This window comes from Cebus imitator, unplaced genomic scaffold (genome assembly GCF_001604975.1).
Source record: "Cebus imitator isolate Cc_AM_T3 unplaced genomic scaffold, Cebus_imitator-1.0 Scaffold338, whole genome shotgun sequence".
In the NCBI taxonomy this organism is placed as follows: domain Eukaryota; kingdom Metazoa; phylum Chordata; class Mammalia; order Primates; family Cebidae; genus Cebus; species Cebus imitator.
Genome location: NW_016107653.1, coordinates 751,802 through 774,736, shown reverse-complemented (window position 1 = coordinate 774,736; position 22,935 = coordinate 751,802). Strand labels below are relative to the sequence as shown.

General features: G+C 41.6%; 1 protein-coding gene across 1 annotated transcript in view; it reads right to left on the bottom strand.

The window, feature by feature from the left end:
• The window catches only part of TDRD9 (tudor domain containing 9), a 115,246-nt gene that overhangs the window by 40,206 nt on the left and 52,105 nt on the right, over positions 1-22,935 (bottom strand). The window contains exons 9-21 of the mRNA XM_017505385.2: positions 21,277-21,331; positions 21,051-21,135; positions 19,528-19,585; positions 17,715-17,819; positions 10,104-10,201; positions 8,825-8,956; positions 7,480-7,645; positions 7,326-7,389; positions 7,182-7,245; positions 6,825-6,869; positions 5,783-5,836; positions 3,029-3,145; positions 1,861-1,968 (exon numbers count right to left, since the gene is read on the bottom strand). Coding sequence (XP_017360874.1) covers positions 1,861-1,968; positions 3,029-3,145; positions 5,783-5,836; positions 6,825-6,869; positions 7,182-7,245; positions 7,326-7,389; positions 7,480-7,645; positions 8,825-8,956; positions 10,104-10,201; positions 17,715-17,819; positions 19,528-19,585; positions 21,051-21,135; positions 21,277-21,331 — 1,151 coding nt within the window. The remainder of the gene's footprint in view (positions 1-1,860; positions 1,969-3,028; positions 3,146-5,782; positions 5,837-6,824; positions 6,870-7,181; positions 7,246-7,325; positions 7,390-7,479; positions 7,646-8,824; positions 8,957-10,103; positions 10,202-17,714; positions 17,820-19,527; positions 19,586-21,050; positions 21,136-21,276; positions 21,332-22,935) is intronic.

Sequence of the window (22,935 nt, the reverse complement as noted above, 5' to 3'; positions counted from 1 at the left end):
AAAAAAAAAAAAAAAAAAAAAAAAAAAAAAAAAGTCTAATATAGCAAAATTAAGATTTGTTTACTTCTATTTTCCCTTAAAATAATCAAGCTTACTAAATACTTCTTTTTAAAACAGATTTCTACATAAGGAATAATGGGAATGTAAACTTTAAAGGAAAATGTCTAACTAATGAGAGGAGTGGGTATTTCCTCATCACCACAGCAGAAGGACAAAATAGCACATGATCAAACTGGCACTGACCTTTACTGTATAAACTCTCAGGCACCACAGTGGGTTTCTGCAAAGCCCTCCCAGCACTCCATACGTTCCCAGGACCAGGGCCACCCCTGTGCCAGCCCAGCTCTGCACGGAGCTCTGTGACAGGATGGGCGTAAGTGAAGGCATGTGCTGGGACTCAGATCCAGTTAGTTCCTGTCTCCTCACTCCCTGAATCTGCATATCTCCTTAGGCAAGTTATAGAGTTGCCCAGAGATCCAACTGCCACATCATGAAATAAGAATGACATGAGAAAACCCCAACTCAAAGGGTGGGGTGAGGCTCAGAGAAGAATAAAAAGTACCTAACAGTCTCTCAAGTGCTAAGTAAGGCTAGCTATTATTTAGCTTTTATTATGCATACACTAGGTAATTTAGAGCCTCCAGAGTGCACGTGACTAGGCTGCCTGTGGTCGAGGGATGCAGGCACAGCTGCTGGACGTCTGAGGAACAGTCCCTATAGAACCCTTCCAGTCGTGCACAGCTGAAGGAAGAAAACCATGAAGGGGCAGAGGGGTGAGACAGGAAGCCAAGCAAAGAGCTTAGTCAACCCTCATGACCAACAAAAGCACACGTGCCAATCAAATGATCCTCAGTAGCTATAAAAAGTAATGACTTCCTTTTAAAATCCCTTCCACAGGTATCAAGTGTATCTCTCATCTCCAGCATGAACACCAGTTCATTTTGGCGCTTATTAAAGACCTCCAACTGTAATCTCAAGTCATCTGAGCCCCTTCCTCATGAACTCTTTACTTTGTCAGGATTAGCCGGGGTGGTGTAACAATAACCAGAATAAAAGCTGGCAATGATCGAGCACGTATGATACGACACGAGTGAACTTCAAGTGCTTCTCATCCCCCCTTATCAGATACAGGCACATACTGGAACCAAGTGATCCAAAACAGTCCAGTCTCAGACGCTTTATTCCAGTGTGCTGGATGCCATATCATGCTGGGTTGAGATCACTATACTGGTGAGAATGACTGATAAAACAACTTCACAAAAATAAATTTCTTTCTCTGGCTGCTGGGCTTTAAACAACTGGGTTGCAAATGTGGATTCAATAGTCAGGGCCTGTGGCTGATCATTAGATATGCCTAAAGTACATACCACTTAAATGCTGATTTCTAGGCTATACTTTCCAGCTCAAATCTCACAGGACCTTAGATCTGAATTTCAACAAATATAAATAAAATAAGCACTCTATAGGTGGTTCTGTTGGGCATCCAGGTCGGGGGATAGGTGGCTTAAGCCACAGCACTCAGTTGCCAACCGGTAACATTTTATTTTGTATAAAATGAAGTTGTGAATTAAGAAAATGTTCTTAAACTTGTAAGTGCTTTAAATACTTCAACATAGCACATGATCAAATCAACGGTGACCTTCAACATATAAACTCTCAAGGCTTCCTTGTAAGGCCAGATCTGTAAAAAGGGAGGCAAGAGACTGAGGGACAAGTAGATATACATGAAAAGGCCAAACAAGCCTAATATTCCCTCCAGGGGAAAATTCACTTAAGACTCACAAAAACAGAAACAATCAAAGAACGAAAACATTTTTCCCAACCACACCCCAGGGAGGGCTGCCTGCCCCCTGCACCTACCACGACAGTTGTCTTGGGGTCCTTGCCAGCCAGCTCCCTCACCGCCATCTCCTCATCAGGCTGTCCAAAAGTAAAGTAATTTGGATAGAAAGCACCTGCCAATACAACCTGGAAAAGAAACTTATTTTCATGAAGTAATGGCGTTTTTTTATCATTCATTCTCACCAGCATGCTAATCTCAACCCAGCATGATATGACATCTAGAAGACCTTTCACCAACCAAGCAGAAAGTCACAATTCTCGTAATTTCATCTAACAGAAACACTCAAAATGAAACACTTTTTTTCACCTAACAGAAACGTCCTTCTTTAAAAGAGCTTGAGTACTCCTTGGAATGAGGGTTAGGAACAGCGAGTTGAACCAGGATGCAAACCATTCTCCACACAAAGCCTCAGGAGTTGGCCAACTTTCTCCACTACTCCCCACACATATCTGTGTGTGAGGTATTCTCTCAGGTGTTCAGATAAAACTCCAATTGGAACACTCAGACTTAGGGCAGCAGGCTGGCATCCACTGTTCACCTCTAATACGCACTCTGCAGAGTCCCTTCTTCAATAAAAAGATACCCAATTTGAAACACACCCACCAAAGACTCTCCCCCAGCCTTAGGGCAATTTTACATCCAGGAAGACACTTGCATATTCCCAGCACACCCAGTTTATAGGCATCTACCTCAATTCTGTTTGCAACAGCCAATCCTTCCAGGAAACCCTACAGCAGAGGCAGTCTCCACCTGGCAGGACACACTTCCCACTCGCTACATGCATCTAACTACTAGTCATCTGAATCCATGACCTCCAAAGTTAAAATAATATTTTCAGTGTAGGGGAATAGCTACATACACTGAACAATATGAAGAGCACTTCACTTTCTTAAAAACTAAAACAGAAGGCTCTCTCCTGAAGCAGTGATAACACAGGTACTCTACAGAAATACTTTCCTAGAAATTAGAAATGAGTCTGAATCTATTAAACATTAATAAATAAAACAAACAATAAATCCTCTCTAGGTGAATCATCAACTCAATGACACAAATAATGTAAACTATGAAAAACAAGACTGTTTCCTTGCCAGCCAGCTCCCTGGCAGGAGTTATGTGCCTCTTCAACTACGAGACCTTGTAAGCATGAAGAATCAGGAAAAAAATATCCAGGAAATTCCAGCATACCTGTAGAATGAATCGCTGCTTATATATATACTCTTGGTCCATGACAGGTCGCCGAGAATCAACATGCATGTTGAACTGTGAGACTCTATTCTTCAATTCTTCATATAATTCAGCCACCTAAGAAAAATACATTGAAATCTGATGTCTCAAAGGTACATTTGTTATCAGAGCAGTAAAACACTAGAAAGTAAGTGCACAATGGGTAAAGTATAAACACATCTATAGGATGAAATACTGCAGCTAACTAAGAATCATCTTTTGGCTGTGTGCAGTAACTTGCCTATAACCCCAGCACTTTGGGAAGTCAAGGCAGGGAGATCACTTGAACTCAGGAATTCGAAACCATGCTGGGAAACATGGTGAAACCCAGTCTCTACAAAAAAAAAAAAAAAAAAAAAGAAAATTAGCTGGGCATGGTGGTGCACACCTGTAGTCCCAGCCACTCAGGAGGCTGAGGTGAGAAGTTCGCTTGAGCCTGGAAGGCAGAGGCTGCAGTTAGCCAAGATCATGTCACGGCACTCCAGGCTGGATGGCAGAGTACGATTCTGCCTCCAAAAAAAAAAAAAGAAAAGAAACGGAATCATCTTTTAAAATTTATTTTTAGAGACAAGATCTTGCTATATTCCCCAGGCAAGACAGTGCACAGTGGCTATTAATAGGCAAAATCCCACTACTGATCAACACAGGAGTTTTGACCTGCTCCCTTTCCAACTTAGGCTGGTTCATCCCTCCTTAGGCAACATGGTGGTCCCTCACCCCCAAGAGGTCACTATATCGATGTAGAGCTTAATGCAATACCCAATCGGCATGGCGCACTACAGCCCAGAACTCCTATGCTCAAGTGATCCTCCTGCCTCAGCCTCCCAAGCAGCTAGCAATACAGGCATGTGCCACCATGCCTGGCAAGAATCATCTTATTAGAAATTAATTAATAAGTAATGTTAAAGATGAACAATATAACACTTACAGAAAATACCAGAATACAAAACTATATATGCTCTATGATGCTCTATGATCTGTTTATAAACACATACCCTTGGCCAGGCACAGTGGCTCACGCCTGTAACTGCAGCAATTTGGGAGGCCGAGGCAGGCAGATCACAAGGTCAAGGGATCGAGGCCATCCTGACCAACACAATGAAATCCATCTCTACTAAAAATACAAAAATTAGCTGGGTATGGTGGCAGGCGCCTGTAGTCCCAGCTACTCAGGAGGCTGAGGCAGGAGAATCCAGGAGGCAGAAGTTGCAGTGAGCCAAGACCGAGCCACTGCACTCCAGCCTGCAGGCAGAGCTAGACTCCCTCTCAAAAAAAATAAAAAAGTGATATTAAGGCCAGGTGTGGTGGCTCACGCCTATAATCCAGCACTTTGGGAGGCCGAGGCAGGTGGATCATCCTGAGGTCAGGAGTTTGAGACCAGTCTGGCCAACATGGTGAATCCCTGTCTCTACTAAAAATACAAAAAATTAGCTGGGTGTGGTGGTGGGCACCTGTAATCCCAGCCACTCAGGAGGATGAGACAGGAGAATTGCTTGAACCTAGGAGGCAGAGGCGTAGTGAGCCGAGATCATGCCACTGCACTGCGGCCTGGGTGACAAGAGTGAAACTCCATCTCACAAAAAAAAAAGTTATATTATGCTACAATTAATTTTTTTAAATGTGTAATGAACTTAGTGTAGCCCAAGTCTGCAGTGTTGATCAATTCTACGGTAGTGTGCAGTGATGTCCTGGGCCTTCACATTCCCTCACTGCTTACTCACTGACTCACCCAGAGCTGCAAGCTCAATTCATTTTGTATGCCATTTTTATCTTTTACACCAGTAATCCCTAACCCTTTTAGCACCAGGACCAGTTTCATGAAAGACAATTTTTCCATAGACCAGGGTAGGTGGAGATGGTTTCAGGATGAAACTTCCACCTCAGATCAGGCATTAGTCATATTCTCATAAGGAGAATATGGCCCAGGAGTTGGAAAACCTGGTTTTAGGCCATATTTTTATTGCACCTTTTCTGTTTAGATATGTTTAGGTACACAGATACGTACCATTTTGTTGTAATTACCTACAGTGTTCAATACAGTCACATGCTGTACAGGTTTGCAGCCTAGGAGCCACAGGCTATACTATACGGCCTAGGTGTGTACTGGGCCATATCATCAGGTCTGTGTTAAGTACCTTCTATGCTGTTTGCACAAGGACAATACCATGTAATTACTCACTTCTCAGAATGTATCCCTGTCATTAAGCAATGCAAGATTGTATTCGTAGGTTAAAAAAATAAAATACCATATCTTCGTCTTTTTTTTTTTTTCCCAAGACAGGGTCTCACTCTATCACCTGGGCTAGGGTATACTGATGCAATCATGGCTCACTGAAGCTTCTACCTCCCCCAGGCTCGTGCAAACCTCTCATCTCAGCTTCCCCAGCAGCTGCAACTACAGGTGTAAGTCGCCACATCTAATCTGTTTATCTTGACATATACTGAAAAGATATAACAAGACTATACAACCATTCCTCATTAAACTATGTACAGGGAAAAAATATTTCTTAACTTGAAAAGGAATATTTATTAGAAACCCAAGTAGTTATACTGAAAGGTGAAAACACCAGAGACACTCCTACTCAACTCGGAAACAGGCAGGAAATATACTTCTTGGAATACTCATTACTACCCACGTACTTAATACATGTTACTTAATAAATATTTGATAAGTCAACCTTATTTGTATCTATTTGGTCAAAAAATTTAACTTACCTCTCTAATTCTCTTGATTTGAATGTAATTTAACCGTCCCCAATCAAGTTCATCCTTTAAATATATAAGAGCAGAATACTCAATATTAAGGTAATAAGTCAGTTTAATTTAGCTACTTTAATACATATGTTTCATCCAAAAATTTAATGATTAATGTAAATTACTGAGCTATTAAACATGTACTCAATGTTGACTGTGACACTTCCTCACCAGGTATATCCAATTTTACACAGAAGCCATAAAGCATAATACCCAACCATCAACACAATACAGAAATTCTTCTGAGTTCACCTGTCTCAAAAATTAAAGGTAGTCATAACTTGATTATCTTGAGAAAATATGTCTGACAAACTATACACCAACAAGAAAAACAATACAGCTGAGTCTTTTTTTTTTTTTTTGGCATATGAAAATTTATTACTACAGTGTTCCACCAACAGCTGAGTCTTTAAAAGACTTTAACAGCTAACTCATATACATATTGGTAGAGATATATCTAGGCACAGCAAATCTCAACACAGAAACAACAGACCTGTAAACAGTCTGTTGAACGAAATAAGTTTAGAAGAAGAACAAAGCCTGACTAAAAAAAGAATAAAATCGAAGCTAACAAATTACATTTCTTTTAAGCCCATTATCCAAAAGAGCTGAAAACAGAAAACAGCAGGCACACGGCTCTCAATTTTGAACTGACACCCAGGTCAACCCAGTACCTACGGCGACGAAACACTCACAGCCTAAGAGGCTGCAGGTACCACAGCAAGATCAGTACAACCAACGTGGAGCCGCGAAACAAGCAGCACAGCTCCACCACAGGCCTGAGAGCTAGCAGCCTCCGAGAAGCAAAGGAAGCAAAAGGACCGGTCTATGGAGATTATGGCCTGCCACTCTTGGGACAGCCGTGTGAGCACTGTCTACAAGTGACCTGGACTCCAGCCACAGGCAGCCCCATCATGATTCACATGCTATGACTGTGCCAAGACAGAGTCCTTCTCTGATCACTCCCAGCCACCTACAAAGCAGCAGGAAAGGGCTCACCAACCTTTGGGTGCCGCAACTCCCCTCTCTGTCTGCAAGCCTTCCATGTCTGAAAATAAAGGATCCAAAGTTTCAAAATAATGTGCTGGCTAACTGAATTTTTTCAGTCCAGTTTCAACAAACTGCTGAAAATTTACAACGTAAAAATTTATAATGTTTTCAATTTCATAAAATTGGACTTCTATCTCCCCCACTTCTTCCAGCACAGTTAATTTAACATTGGACACCGATAACCCTAATAATACTTTCAAGAGATAAAACATTGTCTCTCTCTCTCTCTCTACCTCATACGTTTGTGGTACGAAAATGTACTAACAATCTGTGGTGGCTGCTTTCATGGTTTATACAACAGAAAACTTACTTTAAATGCCTCAACAAGTGCAATACAGTCACTCTTGCTACTGCCTGAGAAATTCACTTTGTTCCTATAAACAGACAACAAACAGTGTCATTCAATACCATTAAAATACAGTGACACTTTAAAATATGAATGTTCAGTCAGTACCTATATCCATCGAGGTGCTGCCGAAAAGGCATTGCAAAAAAATTCTTCAAAGAAAGAGCTGCCGCTAACAATAAAAAATAAACAAGAAGAATGTAAGACTGTGAGGGTGGTATATATAAACTTCCCATTAGCATTTATTTGTTCTCACACTTACCTATAATAAGACACTCATCTAGACATCCAAATACATGTCCAAGGACAATGAGTTTACCAAGCTGCTGATTTACTGGAAGCTGGGCTAAAACTCTTCCTAAGAAGGTCAATTCACCATCATGGGGGTTTTCATCCTCTCTCTGCCCACTCACTGCAAGTGCCCCAACCTTTATAAAATGAAATTAGTGTTATGAGCAAGCACTGACTTACACATACTTTTTTCCCTGAAGGTGGAGAGTCCAAAACAGGAAATGAAGACCAAACTTTGGTGAATAAGGTTCTAAGTCCATTTATGAAAGTTGACATGCAACAAAACAAAACTTTTTAAATTTGTCCTTGAAACTTACAACACATTTTACTATTTTTTTTTAAAGTGTGATACGGGAGGTAACACTAAAGGATTTTCACAAAAGTCTACTCACTTCACTCTTGAACAAATATGGGACACACAGTACTAAGTGAAGGATCTCCCAGCTGCCACTGTCAACAAAACCTTACTGAACTATGTATGGGGAAAAAACTTCCCTAACTTGACACAATGTATTTCACAGAAACCCAAGCAGGTATCACATTTAAAGGCGGCCAAGGGTGGTGGCTCACACCTCAGTCCAAGCTACTTGGGAGGCCATAGTGGAAGGGTCACTTGAGCCCAGAGTTTGAGGCTACAGTAAACCATAACTGCATCACTGCCCTCCAGCCTAGGTGATAGGGCAAGATCCTGTCAATAAATCAATCAATCAATCAAAATAAAGAAGGTAAAACACAGATGCATCCTCAACTTCGAAGGTCAGAAGCAGCGAAGGTCAGAAGCAGAACATCCACAGCCCCAGCACAGTATGTACACTAGGATACAGCTTATACCAAGGCCTCAGTTACAAGTTCAAAGACCAGAGTATGAGGCAGGTGTGCAATCAAAGAATCCCAAGTAGGAAGAGCAGGGTTTCCAGGAAATAAAGCCAGGAGGCGGCTAAGGAACAGAGTTAGCAGGAAAGTGAGGCGTAGACTGAGGGAGCCACAGTGGGAGAACAGAGCTCTACAGATCCCCGCTCTGACCCCACTACTCGCCACCAACAACAAACAGCAAGCCAGGGATGCTGAAGGGTAGGCAGTGGAGAGGTAAGGGAGCAGGAGTTGTGTGTTTCAGGAAGACAACTAGCAAAGCTGGCCTGACCAACACATACAGAACCCGGACACCTTGGTCATTACACATGCTTTTTCAAGCAAATGTTGATTATTTACAACAGTCAAGATAACTTAAAGATATCCATATTATGAAATTTAGGTTCCCCTTACAAAAAAACTTAGCTTTCCTTTCCCCAACAGTACTAACCATCAGGCAGTCCTACCTCCTTTAGTAGAAGGATGGTGCGCTCAATGTCACTCAGACCAGGTGGGGAAAGGGCAGTGGCCAGCAGAGCTCTCGGCTCACCCATGTCGAGTAATTTCACTTTCAAGATAGTGCTTCCTAATGGACAACGCTGAAAAGAACCAAGCCCGAGATTAGAAATAATAACATAACTAAATCAATTAGCCAACTCACATAACCAGGGCTTCAGAGGGAAGGAGGGGCATAGAAGGAGAAGAGAGAAGAAAGAAACATGGAGAGGATTGAGGGAGGGAGAGAAGAGGGGAGAGAAGGAGAAAGAACAGGAGAGAAAGAGAAGCAGAAAGACAAAGATGGGGAGAGAGAAAGGAAGAAAAAAGAGAAGGAAAACTGGCTGAAAAGTGGGAAAGCAAGAAAGCAGGGAGAGGGAAAGAAGAAAAAAGAGGAGGAAGCCAAAGGAAGGGGTGGGACACAGAAAAGAGGAAAGAAAAAAGCTGATCCCACAATTACTCATTATAAAGGGACACAAAAAACAGCAGCATTTAAAGATAATCCTATTACGGAGCCCACAGATACCAGAAAAAATTCTCTCATTAAAACTGTAAAATGTGGGTAACACCCTAGACAGCAGCCTGATGCCATCATCAATAGTGAGCCCAGATCATGAGTGAGGAGGAATGTGGCCAGACAAGGATTTTTCTGGAATAAAAATTAGATGACACTAGAAATTATAGTACTGAGACTGTCTGGCAAAACTATCTATAAAAAATTAACTTTGACACTTTGGGAGGCCCAGGCGGGTGGATCACAAGGTCAGGAGTTCAAGACCAGTCTGGCCAACATAGTGAAACCCCATCTCTACTAAAAATACAAAAAATTAGCTGGGTGTGGTAGTGTGCACCTGTAATCCCAGCTACTGGGGAGGCTGAGGCAGAAGAATCACATGAACCCGGGAAACGGAGGTTGCAGTGAGCTGAGATCGCACCATTGTACTCCAGCTCAGGTGACAGTGTGAGACTCTGTCTCAAAAAAATATTTTTTTAATTAAAAAAAAAATGTTTTTAAATTAACCTTGACAAGCTGCCAGCCCCCCTGCATTATCTGACAGAGTGAGGATCAAGCAGAGGGCTCAGAACCAAAGCTGGCCCACGGAGACCATGACAGAAACTGTTACTCTCGTGACTCCATCACCTGCGGAGTAGCAACTCTTTTAACCTAACACGTAATAAAACTGTCCAAGGAAAGAGAGTGGACGGAGGGGTGAGAGGGAGTCTTAATTCACAATGACCAAAGTGAATTACCAGCATCTCAGGAACAACATGATCAGGTATGGAGTTGTCCCAGAAATCCTTGTATACCAGCCGGTAACAGTATCCTCTCGACACTCGTCCAGCACGGCCTTCAGAGGAGAGATGTGCAAACAGTATTTGGCATTAATTACTTTAACATCAGCATAAAGATATATTTTTAATAGCTATTAAATATTAATTAAGTGAAGCCTTAAGAATCTTCTACAGACTATGTCAGTAAAACCTGAGAACACGTTAGTGTATTCTTAATAAGTTATTCTTATTTTAAATGTTATTCTAAATAAGAATGACTATCCGAAAAAGTTAGAATAAATTAGAATAAGACTAAATGCTGACTTCTACCTAGTGACCAATGTAAAATCCAGTGCATACTTCTGTAGAAAACAACCTTGGCCCAATATGCAACAGAAACCAAGTATACACTTCTTGAAAATGCACGGTTCATAATAGAAAGTCATGAGGTTGGTGACAGGACCTACAATGCCATTGAGAAGGCTGTCTCAGCAGCTTATGCTTCCTATGGCTTCTGCCACCCACCCATCCTCGCCCCGCTGCAAAGCACCCTCCCAGCTGCCAACCACCCCACATTATGTGACTGAGTGAGGATCAAGCAGAGGGCTCAGAACCAAAGCTGGCCCATTGTGACTCCATCACCTACAAAGTAGCAACTCTTTTATCCTAACACGTAATAAAACTGTCCGAGGAAAGAGAGTAGATGGACGGGTAGGAGGGAATCTTAAAATGCAGCTTTAAAAGAAATGGGGCAACCCAGAAGGCATTCCTTCTCCACCTGTGGGGAACCCTGCTGCCCCGCCTGCCTTCCCAGGCATCCCCCTCACTGCCAGGAGACTGTGGAGAATCTGGGCTTCCTCCTCCACCACCACCCACCTTATTTGCAAATGACAGGATGATCTAAGAAAACCCCAAGGCATCACAAAAACAAACAAACAAAAAAAAGCCCTCCAAAAACCACTAAGTTAATTCAGCAAAGACACAGGATACAAGATCAACACAAACAAAAAAAACCGTATGTCCAGCTACTAGTAATGAACATGTAGAAATCAAAATTGAAACACAATGTCATTTACAATCACTTTAAGCCAAATGAAACACTGAGGCATAAATCTAAAACAGCATATACAGGACGTACACACTGTATACATCACACACTGCTGATGAAAGAAACCGAAGATGGCCTAAATAAACGGAGACACGTAAGCATTCAGAGACTGGAAGATTCAACATAGTCATTATGTCAATTTTCCACATTTTCATCTATGGGTTTAACATAATTCCTATCGAAATCACAAAGCTTTTTTGCTATCTACAGACAAGCTTATTAGAAATCTATCCGGCAAGGCCAATGACTTACAACATTGAAAGCCATTTAGAAAGTGAGGAATAAAGTGGGAGGAATCACTCTTTGATGTAACAGTTTGTCCTACAGTAATCAAGGCAGTGGAGTACTGGTGGAGGGAAAGGGAAAGACCAATGGGACAGAGCCAAGAACCCAGACACAGACCCATGCAAGCATATGCAAGTGATTTTCTTTACAAAAATGAAAATGCAATTTATATTCTAAATATTTTTTTTTATTTTTTGTATAGCATGATGCTTTGGTATTTTTAAAAACCCTTCTGGCTGGGATAAGACTGCCCCTTCCCAAGACTAGCCAATTCTTAGAGCCAAGGGCCCAGCCAGGAACATGTCTTTGATATGTAAAACTAACCAGAGCCGAACGTCCTCTACATGGACTATACACCCAGGAGGCAATATTCCTCTGCCTTAATCACCCCAGGGCCAGATGCCAAAAACTAGGGATCACCACCCCAATTATCCAAAGTCCACTGAAATTATTCTAAATGGTTACTAGAAAATGTGTTCTCTCATGGGTCATTCATTAAAAAAAAAATCTCCAGGGGTAGAAGTGCTTGTTTCACTAGACACGTCATAAAACAGTTAAATAAAGTATTACAGATAAAATAGCATTAGACAAAACTAACTAGATTGTCTTAGTCAAAGGAATTACACATTGATGACAATCAGACCCACTTCAGTAAAAAACAGAAAGTAATCACTTATAAAATAAGTCACTAAAAGGCTTCTATTCACTTGATAAGTATTTGCTGCTACTAAACTCTAATATGACTAAATGCCACAACACTTTAATGCATTATATCAAAATATATTTTCACCAGGTAAAAAAGGCTTTTCATGGTCCACCAACTAAGGACAATCAAATATTTCACAATCTAAAACCCAAAGACTGACTACTCTAAAAAACAACATCAGGAAGACTGCCCTTGCCACCAACCACAAAACTTTGGGATCTCAAAGCTTAAGTTCATAATCTCACAAATTAGAAGAGCCCCTCCAGACTCTCAAAACTATACACCCATTAGAAACTTTAAGGTAACGCTAACCAAAACAACTTTCTCCCCAAAAGCAAACAACATCCCAGATGTGAACAGCTTACCCAAGATCACAAATGAAGACTTCTCTATCATGAGACTCTTAACCTCTTATTTTTTCCCCTTACTTCTGCCTCTATAAACAATAATGTAAATAGCAACCTCCCTTAAAAAGGAGGTCATTATATACACTCATGGGGTATACTTTTTCAATAAGATTTTATAGCCAACCTTATACATGGAATATTATGCCTTAATAAACAAAAGATAAAGAGTAGATATACATAAAAATTTTAACAGCACCTTTGTGAATCCATCATCAGTCAGAAACAAAACACTGGTTCACCGCTGTTGACTTCCATCATGGCTTAAAGAAAACACTGCCAAGAGGCTTTTACCCTTCTAGATAGATATAATTAGTTAGGTCTCTTTTCCCATGGTTTAGAGTAAATGAGACTATAATTAAATATGTATCCCTCCTAATAGGCTCTAGAATAGATTCTACTACAAAGCCTCTGATTACACAACAGACTTCTTTAAACTCTCTTGCTAAAGTTGTGCCAGGTAATAAAATTGCTCTAGATTACTTACTGACTAGACTAGGAAAGAAAAAACAACATACAGTTGCTGACACTACTTATTACATGTGGATAAATACATCAGATATTATAAAGACTCAGTTGCAGAAGATAAGCAAACAGGCTGTTTGGTTAAAATGAGTAAACTCTTTATCTGACTCATTCTTTGATCTATTTGATTTTCACTGGTTTGGTTCATGGAAACCCTGGCTAAAGAACATACTTCACACTTTTGGTATTAACCTCCTAATAGTCGTAATAGCAGTCTCCCTGGTACACGGCACTCTCTCAACAGTTTTAAATGTTTACAAACAGCCATCCATAAAATGCCAGCTGAGTGTGGTGGCTCACACTTGTAATCCCAGCACTTTGGGAGCCTGAGGCAGGAGGATCACTTGCGTCCAGTATGGACAACATAACGAGAGCCTGGGCAACATAGTGAGGTCCCCGTCTCCACAAAAAAATAAAAAATTAGCTGAGTGTGGTGGCACACACCTGTAGTCTCAGCCACTTGGGAGGCTGAGGTGGGAGGATTGCTTGAGCCTGGGAGGTTGAGGCCGCAGTGAGCCATGATCATGTCACTGCACTCCAGTCTGAGTGACAGAGCAAGACCCTGTCTCAAAAATTAAAAAGTCAGTCACTCCTTCACTTAAAACAACAAAAGTTAAAAAAAAAATTAAAAAGTATGACCATGAAAAACACCATAGCCCATAAATAACATGAGACTAAAACCCCAAAATGACCAAAATGACAGTAACTGAGAGTGGCACTAAAGCCCTAAGTTTTGGCCACACTCTCACCTAAGTGAAACCTGATCAAAAGGAGGAAATTGTTAAACAAGGTGACGAGAGACTATTGTTTTAGACTAAATTCAGACACTAGGCTTCAACAGAGCAGTCTAATCCAAAATAAAGTTACTCATACTAAATGCAAAATAATCAAACTAAAACTTCTTAAAAAAAAAAACAAAAAAAAAACGGATAGATGCTAAAACAGACCAACTTGTTTTCTTCTCCTATTAAAACAAACAAAAAATCCCAACACAAAGAGGTCCCCTCCACTCTAACCCTTACAAAAAAAATAACTTAAAGTCCTTGTTGCCACCTGACAAAACTCACTGTTCTGCCATTTCCCAGTGAGACTTGAGACCAAATAAACACATTTACAATGGTGACAAAGTGACATCAATGCCTATGGTTTTGGTCAACCTCTTAATCTTGACAGGTTGACCAAAGGGGAAAATTGTTAAATTGAGCTTAGCCTAAAGATACCTCCCTTCATATTTTAAGTTGAGCACATAGTAAACTGTAACCTAACTAGATGTGTAAACAGACTATACCCACTCATTCCAGTCACCAAGTTTCAGCCCATCAAAGGCAACCGACTGCTCAAATCATGTTCAAAGAGGACCAATGCCCAGCGGTAATCAGTGTGGCCATTTCTGTACCTCGCTTCCGTTTTCTACATGTCACTTTCCTCTTTCTGTCCATAAATCTTCCTTGACCATGCAACAGCACCTGAGTCTCTCTAAACCTCTTCTGGTTCAGGGGCAGCTCCATTTGCAAATTGTTCTTTAAAACTCTGTTAAATTTGTCTAAAATTTTTTTCTTTTCTTTTTCAAAACAACATCTCCCTCTAGTCACCCAGGCTGGAGTGCAGTGGTGTAATCATGGCTCAATGCATCAACCTCCCAGGCTCAATCCTCCCACCTCAGACTCCTGCGTAGCTGGGAGTACAGGCACATGCCATCATCCCTGGCTAATTTTTGTATTTTTTATAGAGATAACGTTTTGCCATGTTGCCCATGCTGATCTCAAACTCCTGGGCTCAAGCAATCTGCCCACCTCACCCTCCCAAAGTGCTGAGATTACAAGAATGAGCCACTGTGTCTAACCAAAAAAATATTTTTAACAGTGGTGCTGGCAAGGGTATGGAAAAATAGATCTCACACATTGCTGATGGAATGTAAAATAACACAGCCACCACGGAATGAGTTTGCAGTAGTTTCTTATAAAACTAAACATATTTACCACATGACCCAGTAATTATATTGTTGGGTTTTTATACCAGAGGAATGAGAAAACTTATGGCCACACCAAAACCTGTACATGAATATTCACAGTTGCTTTATTCTTATGGCAAGAATTGGAAAAACCTCAAACGTCCTTAAATAGGTAAATGTTCAGTGGAATACTCCTTAGTAATAAAAAGAAATGAACCACCAATACATGCAGCTTGTACTGGCTTAAATGGCTCCTAAGAACACTATGGTAAGTAGAAAAAGCCAATCTCAAAAGGTCATATACTGTATGATTCCATTTTCTAACATCCTGGAAATGACAAAGCTGCGGAGATGAAGACGGCTCACTAGCTGGCAGGCAGAGTGTTCAAGGCAGGTATGGCTGCGAGGGAGCAGCATAGGGCCACCCCTGCAGGGCAGTGGGACAGGTCAGTTCTGTGTTCTCATCACAGCAGTAGTTACACAAACCTACACATGGGATCAAACTGCAGAGAACCACACACACACTACATGTAAAACTGTGAAGCAAGGTATATACTGACGTAGTGTAACAGTGTTACACTATGTCAATTTCCTGGTTGACTATACTTACAAAGATGTCCCACTCTAGGGGAAGATGAAGGAAAGAGTCAAGCCAATCTATGTACTATCTTTGCAATATCTTGTAAGGGAAGAAATTTTATAATAAATATCTTTCTAATCATAGAAATTCTAAACATACAAAAGGTAGACAAGAGATAAAACTCCTATAATCCCAAGACTGATCCAAAGATAACCACTTTTAACACTTTTGTATATTTATTTCTACTCATTTTAAAAGCATAATTTTTTGGTAAGTTTAAGGGAAAAAGAAGGTAAACATGGTGAAGTGATTACAGTTTAATATCCTTTTTTCTCTGAAGCTTATAATAATACATAACTTGACATAAGGTTTTTCCAAAGCAAAGAGAGACAGAGGTCTCACTCCATCTCCCAGGCTGGAGTGCAGTATGAGTGATCTCGGCACACTTCAGCCTCTGCCTCCCAGGCTCAAGTGATACTCCCACTTCACCCTCCTGAGTACCTGGGACCACAATACGGGTATGCACCACCGTGCCCAGCTAATCTTTTGTGTTTCTGGTAGAGATGGAGTTTTGCCACGTTGTCCAAGCTGGTCTCGAACTCCTAAGCTCAGGCAATCTACCCACCTCAGTCTCTCAGAGTCCTGGAATTACAGGTATGGCCACTGCACCTGGCCTCTGTGACCGTATTTTAATGGGTGCTTAGTCATTCTCTTAACCCCTCTCTAGCCAAGTCATTTCAGGGGAGGCAATATAACAAAACAGTTCAGAATGTAGACCAAAGCCAGATTTCTGGGTTCAAACCTCATTCCCATCTCTTCCTAGTATAATCTTGAGTAAGCTACTATTCCTGTGTGTCTCAGCTGTTTCACTAAGAAATGGGAATCTTAATTAGCATACTATGTACATACTTACAGGGTTGCTAGGAAGATTAAATGAATCAATAAAATATATAGAAGAATGTCTGGCACATGGTAAACAGTCATTTATTATGTTGGGGGGGTGTATTTAGTATTCTGTATTCTTGAAATGGTCTTTTATCTACCCTTCCCAAAAGGTTCTCTAAAAAACAAACAAAAAAATAAGCCACTTCTCAGTCTGCACTGAGAACACTGTCCCCTGAAATCGGTTCTCACCACAGGTGATCTTAACAACCTGTCCCAGGTATGTCATGAATATACCTCCACTGTGGTCAAAGCATCCCAAGACCCAAAAAGTGACCCCACACCCTCATCTTTGCCCAGTGATACATGTGGCTGATGCAGCAAATCTGGAACTCTCTGTGGAACCACTTTAGGAAAACTAATCCTAGGAAGATCAAAGTTAAACAGAAATCAGATCATCAAAAATTACTGAAGTGGGCCAGGAGTGGCAGCTCACATCTGTAATCCCAGAGCTTTGGTAGGCTGAGGTGAGCAGATCACCTGAAGCCAGGAGTTCGAGACCAGCCTGGCCAACATGGAGAAACCCCATCTCTACTAAAAATACAAAAATCGGGTGGGCATGGTGATGTGCACCTGTAATCCAAGCTGCTCAGGTGGATGAGGCAAGGGAAATGCTTGAACCTGGGAGGCAGAGGTTGCAGTGAGACAAAATCACACCACTGTACTCCAGCCTGGGCGACAAGAGCCAAGACTCCATCTCAAAAAAAAAAAAAAAAAAAAAAAAAAAAAAAAAAAAAAAAAAAAAAAAAAAAAAAAAAAAAAAAAAAATTACTGAAGTGATCCAGTTGGTTTCCATAGTTCTTCACCAATAATTGCTTAATTTCACTTTGGGAAAAAATATAGTGTCAGGATGATGAGGTTTATCCATTATGTACAAAGACCCCATGCATTAGAAGAGAGGAGAAGCATGGATTTAAATGGACTATCTGACAAATATGGGAAGCTATTGCTAAAAACTTAAAACTAGTTCCAAGAAAGAAAATATCTGCGTAAAAATAAATGTACAAAAAAATATATATTTTTAAAAAACACCTGAATGTGCCGCTGAGTCACCACTGGCTCATGATTGTGCTTTAACACACATCTTACCTTTTCTCTGATTACAGCTGGTTTTAGAGGCCCAACTCAATCGCAGACTCTGATAATTTGTATCTTCATCACAGACCAGTGTTCTAGTCAAACAAAAATCTATAACTGCCATTAAAAAAAGGGGGAGGAATGTAAACACCACGCTAATAAGAAATCATTGCATAAAAATCACAATGCATAATGATAAACCACGCAGCCAATTTGAAACACGCAGCCTTAAGAATTAGTGAATAGGCAGAAATGTTTGGCCACGCACTGACCACTCCTTCTGCTCAGGACAGGGAGTTGGTGGTCACATCCTTTCTAGCTGACTACCGGGAGTCTCTGGGTGTAAAGAATGGCCTACCTGGACTGCACCCAAAAGAGTAACGTTCTCCAAAAGAACACCATTACAACAGTAGTACAGAAGAGCAACTGCTGCACGGGACTACCAGAATTCAAATCCCGCATCTATGTGTGTGCCTGTGGGTGGGTCTGGGTGTCTGGGTACGTGCGCGTCTGTTTGGATGGGTGTGTGTGTCTGTGTGTGTGCATCTGTATGTGTGGGTGCGTGTGCCTGGCTGGATAAGCTGCCAAGTATCTCTGTGCTTTGGTATCCTCATTGGTGGCCTGCCTCCTCCCCTCCACCACACATTTTCCCTTACACAATCTAAGCACTAGGGATCTCCCGTTGGCAATACTCACTCCCCTAGGCCACCTCTTCACTTATTGCCCCATTTCCTCTACCCCACTACAGCAAAGCGCCTGTGGAATGCTGTCTGCCACCACTGGTTCTGGGTTCACCTCGTCCCATTCTTTCCTTGAGCCCATTCCAAGCAGACACTTGCTTCCACCAAAGCTGCTCTCGTCAAGGTCACTGACAACAACCCACTGGGGGTTCCCCCTGACCCACCATGGGCATCTGATGCACTCCTCCACTCCATCCCCTCAAGACCCTTTCCTACTGGGTGGCTAGGCCTCTGTGCTCACTGGCTTTCCTCCCACTGCCCTGGAGGCCCCTCTGCAGCTCTTATTGCCCACCTTTAAACACCAGGGCCACCCTCCCTCTGTGTGTTTCCAGAAGAGCTCGGCCAGGTTCCTGGCTTCTAATGCCAGTCACCGGCTGATGCCCCCGCCACCTGCTCCCTGGCCCTGGTCTCCAGGCTAACACAACCAGTTGCTTCCACGACACTTCCACCTGAATATCTAGTTGACCTGTACCTGAAATTATAAAGACCTTTTCACCTGCCGAGCATCTCTCTCTCCCACCAGGACATAGCAGCCATGAGGACTGGACTTTGTCTAATTCACCAGTGTACTGCCAGCATTGAGAAGAGTGCCTGGCACATGCATTAGGTTTTCAAATGTAAATTATTGAATGCAGAAAACTCATTGATTAAGCAATCTGACAAAGTAATCAGAAACACATTTGCAGAAGACCAGATGACAAAGTGGCCTGCTCCAGAGTTGACATGGTGTCCTGCTAAGCAACCTTCAGAACTGAGATGGCCTGAGCTCTTCCCCACACCTGCCTCCCTCCAGTCACAGAACTCCACCTGGCAGTCCCAAAGCTGCTTCCCGCAAGACCCAGTGGAACACCCGGAATACTTCCTGCAACCCGGCTTGCCCTAAAGCATGAAATGGTATACTCAGAGGAGGTGGTGGTGGTGAGCCGAGTATGGGAGAAACCACACAGACCTACTTTTCTAAATTCCGTCTTCCAAAATGGGAAGAGATGGGGAGGAGGAGAAAAACAATTCCTGAGTGAGGTGAGTAAGCCAATAAATACAGTTCCGTAGTTTATGCCAGGAGGTGAAACGGAGAAGTATCTTACCATATTTGACATCTGGAACTGTGACAGAACTCTCTGCAATATTGGTGGACAGAATAATCTGTTAAACACCAAAGACAAAAGCTGACATTCCTACTATATTCTGGACATCATTAGGCAAAGTTTTAAAAAATGTAAAAATTATTTTAAAGCTTCTGAATGTAAGTACTGAACTCAGATTTCAAAATTAGCCATTTTTCTATTTTATACACATCACAACTCATCAAGAAGCCCCTGATGAATGGTAAACCAGCCACATACAACACAGCAGGAGCTTAAACACAGGCAGACAAGACACAGGCAAAGGGAGCTGCTCCTGACTGCTGCTACGGTAGCTTTGGTAGGGTGGAGAGGGGTCTGGGAACTGCTCCAGGGCAAAAGCCATAACCAGGTTTCTAGAAGAAGGGCTGCAGCTTGTACTTGCCCTAGAATACCACTCAAGGCTGCTCCTGGGGATTCCAAAGCAATCAAGGGGGAAAGGCTGTCGGCTCAGAGCCCCTGATCACCTCAAGCAGCTCTAGAAGGGTCTTGTTAAAACAATTCCATCATTCACACATAATTTGAGATTTTAAAAATCCTCCTGAAGCAGGACCTAGAATATGGCTTCTAACTAGAGTCACCAGAGTGGTTTCAGGGACATCGGAACAGTCCCAAAGTTGGAGAAATGCTAAAGAAGAATTAAAACGTATCACAATTCCTGAATTGAGGAAATAAAAAAATCTTAGCTTTTTATCAAACTGATTTACAAAATAAAACACAAAACTAAACAACGTATCTGGCTCACTAGGTAAATTTTTTTGTTTTTTGAGACAGTCTCACTCCGTTGCCCAGGCTGGAGTGTGGTGACATGGTCTCAGCTCACTGCAACCTCCATCTCCTGGGTTCAAGAAATTCGTCTGCCTCAGCCTCCCAAGTAACTGGGACTACAGGTGTGCACCACCACGCCTGGCTAATTTTTGTATTTTTAGTAGGGACGGGGTTTCACCATATTGGCCAGGCTGGTCTCAAACTCCTGAGCTTGTGATCTGCCCATCTCAGCCTCCCAAAGTGCTGGAATTACAGATATGAGCCACCGTGCCCAGCCTAGGTATATATTTAAGGGACTAACCACCAAGTACAGAATACACTGCTGAAATGTGAAACTTTTTTCTTTTATTCATTTTTCTTTTTGAGACAGAGTCTTGTTCTGTCACCCAGGCTGGAGTGCATTGGTGTGATCTTGGCTCACTGCAGCCTCGACCTCACAGACACAAGCCTCCCACCTCAGCCTCCCAAGTAGCTGGGACTACTGGTGTGTGCCACAACACCCAGGTAATTTGTATATTTTTTGTGGAGACAGGAGTTTCACCATGCCACCCAGGCTGGTCTCAAACTCCTGAGCTCAAACAATTCACACACCTCAGCCTCCCAAACTGCTAGAAACATAGGCATGATGCACAATACCTGGAAATTTTTTTTTTCATGAGTAGAGTCTCTAAGGAAAATTTACCTAAAGTGCTTAGAACTTGTCTTCTCAGTTTTCCTACCTTTCTGTACCCAGGAACTGGACTTAAAAATATATTATTCTGTTCTTCTAAAGCCACACTTGAATGAAGCGGATAGACCTGCAACCTGAGAAGTTACTAAAATGAAACATCCATAAAGAATAGATATATATGAGATACGAATATAAATATTGAGATAATTAAAATCATTTAAGACAGAAACAATGCAACAGTTTAGAAGAATACAGCTATATCATTTTCAACATACCTTTTATGAACCAGGTTGGTGAGAAGTTCATGCATATAGTTTATTTCAGCCAGACCTGGGGAAGAAAAAAGTGGAGGAGGGAAATAAACATGTTTGTATTTACTGCTAGAAATCAGCCTTTAAATTGAAATGACGTATCTTTCAAAGAAGGCCCTACCAGCTTGACTTTTTTATCCTCTTCGCCTAAATATGCCAGAAATACAAGTAAAAGTACACAGTGACACTGATTAGTAGTAACTCAAAAGTATGGGGAAAAACCATATTCTTCCAGTTTCCCTTTATACAGCAGTGATTCCCTGTGGGTGTTGGCTGTATGATAATTTTTGTATTTTTCCCCCCAGATTTTACAAATTTTCTATAATGAGCATGCAAAATTTTTACAATCAAAAAATAACATTTGTAAGTAAAGTCTTGGCCATGAGGATGTGCTAAACCATTTCTATCAGGCCTCCGCCTGTCTGCTGAAAGCTAGGCTAGCATGTGCTTTTGCCTCACCCTGATTCTGAAATCTGAGTTTGTATATGGGTTGAACTGTGTCCCCTAAAAAGACGTATTGAAGTCCTAACCCCAGTAATCTGGAATGTGGTGTTATTTTGAAATAGAGTCATTGCAGATGTAATTAGTTAAGATGAAGTTATATTAGAACAGGGTGGGCCCTTCATCCAAAATGACTGGTGTCCATATAAGAAGGGAAGAGGCACAGACACAGGGAATGCCATGTGACAACAGAGACAGGGGTGATGCAGCCACAGGTCAGGGAGCACCAGGGACTGATGGCCACTACTAGGAGCTGGAAGGAGGAAGAGGCTCAGAAAGAGAACGGCCCTGCTGACAACTTGATTTTGAACACTTAGCCTCAAAAACAGGGAGAGAATAAATGACTTCTTTTAAGCCATCTAGTTTGTGGCACTTTGTTGCAGCAGCCTGAGAAAACCAATACAGAACTGTTCATAAGAGATCAGTTAACACATAAACATGTATCAGACTTGAATTCACATGAACATATTAAAAAGACAGCAGTCCTAAATGTAAAATATCACTTATAAATATTTTCTTCAGCCAATGTTTAGCAGGTAAAAATTAATTATCATCTAGGAGCAGTGGCTCACGCCTATAATCCCAACACTTTGGGAGGCCAAGGCAGGTCGATCACTTGAGCCTGGCAGTTGGACACCAGCCTTGGCAACATAGTGAAACTCCGTCTCTACAAAAAACATACCAAAAAAAAAAAAATTGGCCACACATAAGGGTGCACGTCCACAGACCCAGATGCTCGGGAGGCTGAGGTGGAGCTATCACTTCACCGCAGGAGGTAGAGGCTGCAGGGAGTCAGGGTCACACCACTATACTCCAGCCTGGGTAACGGAGCAAGACCCTTTCTAAAAATAAATAAATAAATAAAAATAATAAAAAGTATTTATCTCATGTTAGGTAATCTTAAGCTAGTATCAACATGGCTCTACTCTGGTGATTTTTTCCCCTTAAGACAATATTATCGACTACAGTAGTCATTTGATAAATATTTTCCAGGGCAAATATACCACCACCCCACTGTCAGCTAACAGCTGCTCCCTGCATGTAAACAAATCCTTGTCACCTAAGCAAAACATGACAAAAGTCTGAAACTTGTATGTTGCATTCCAAAATTAAATAAGCTAT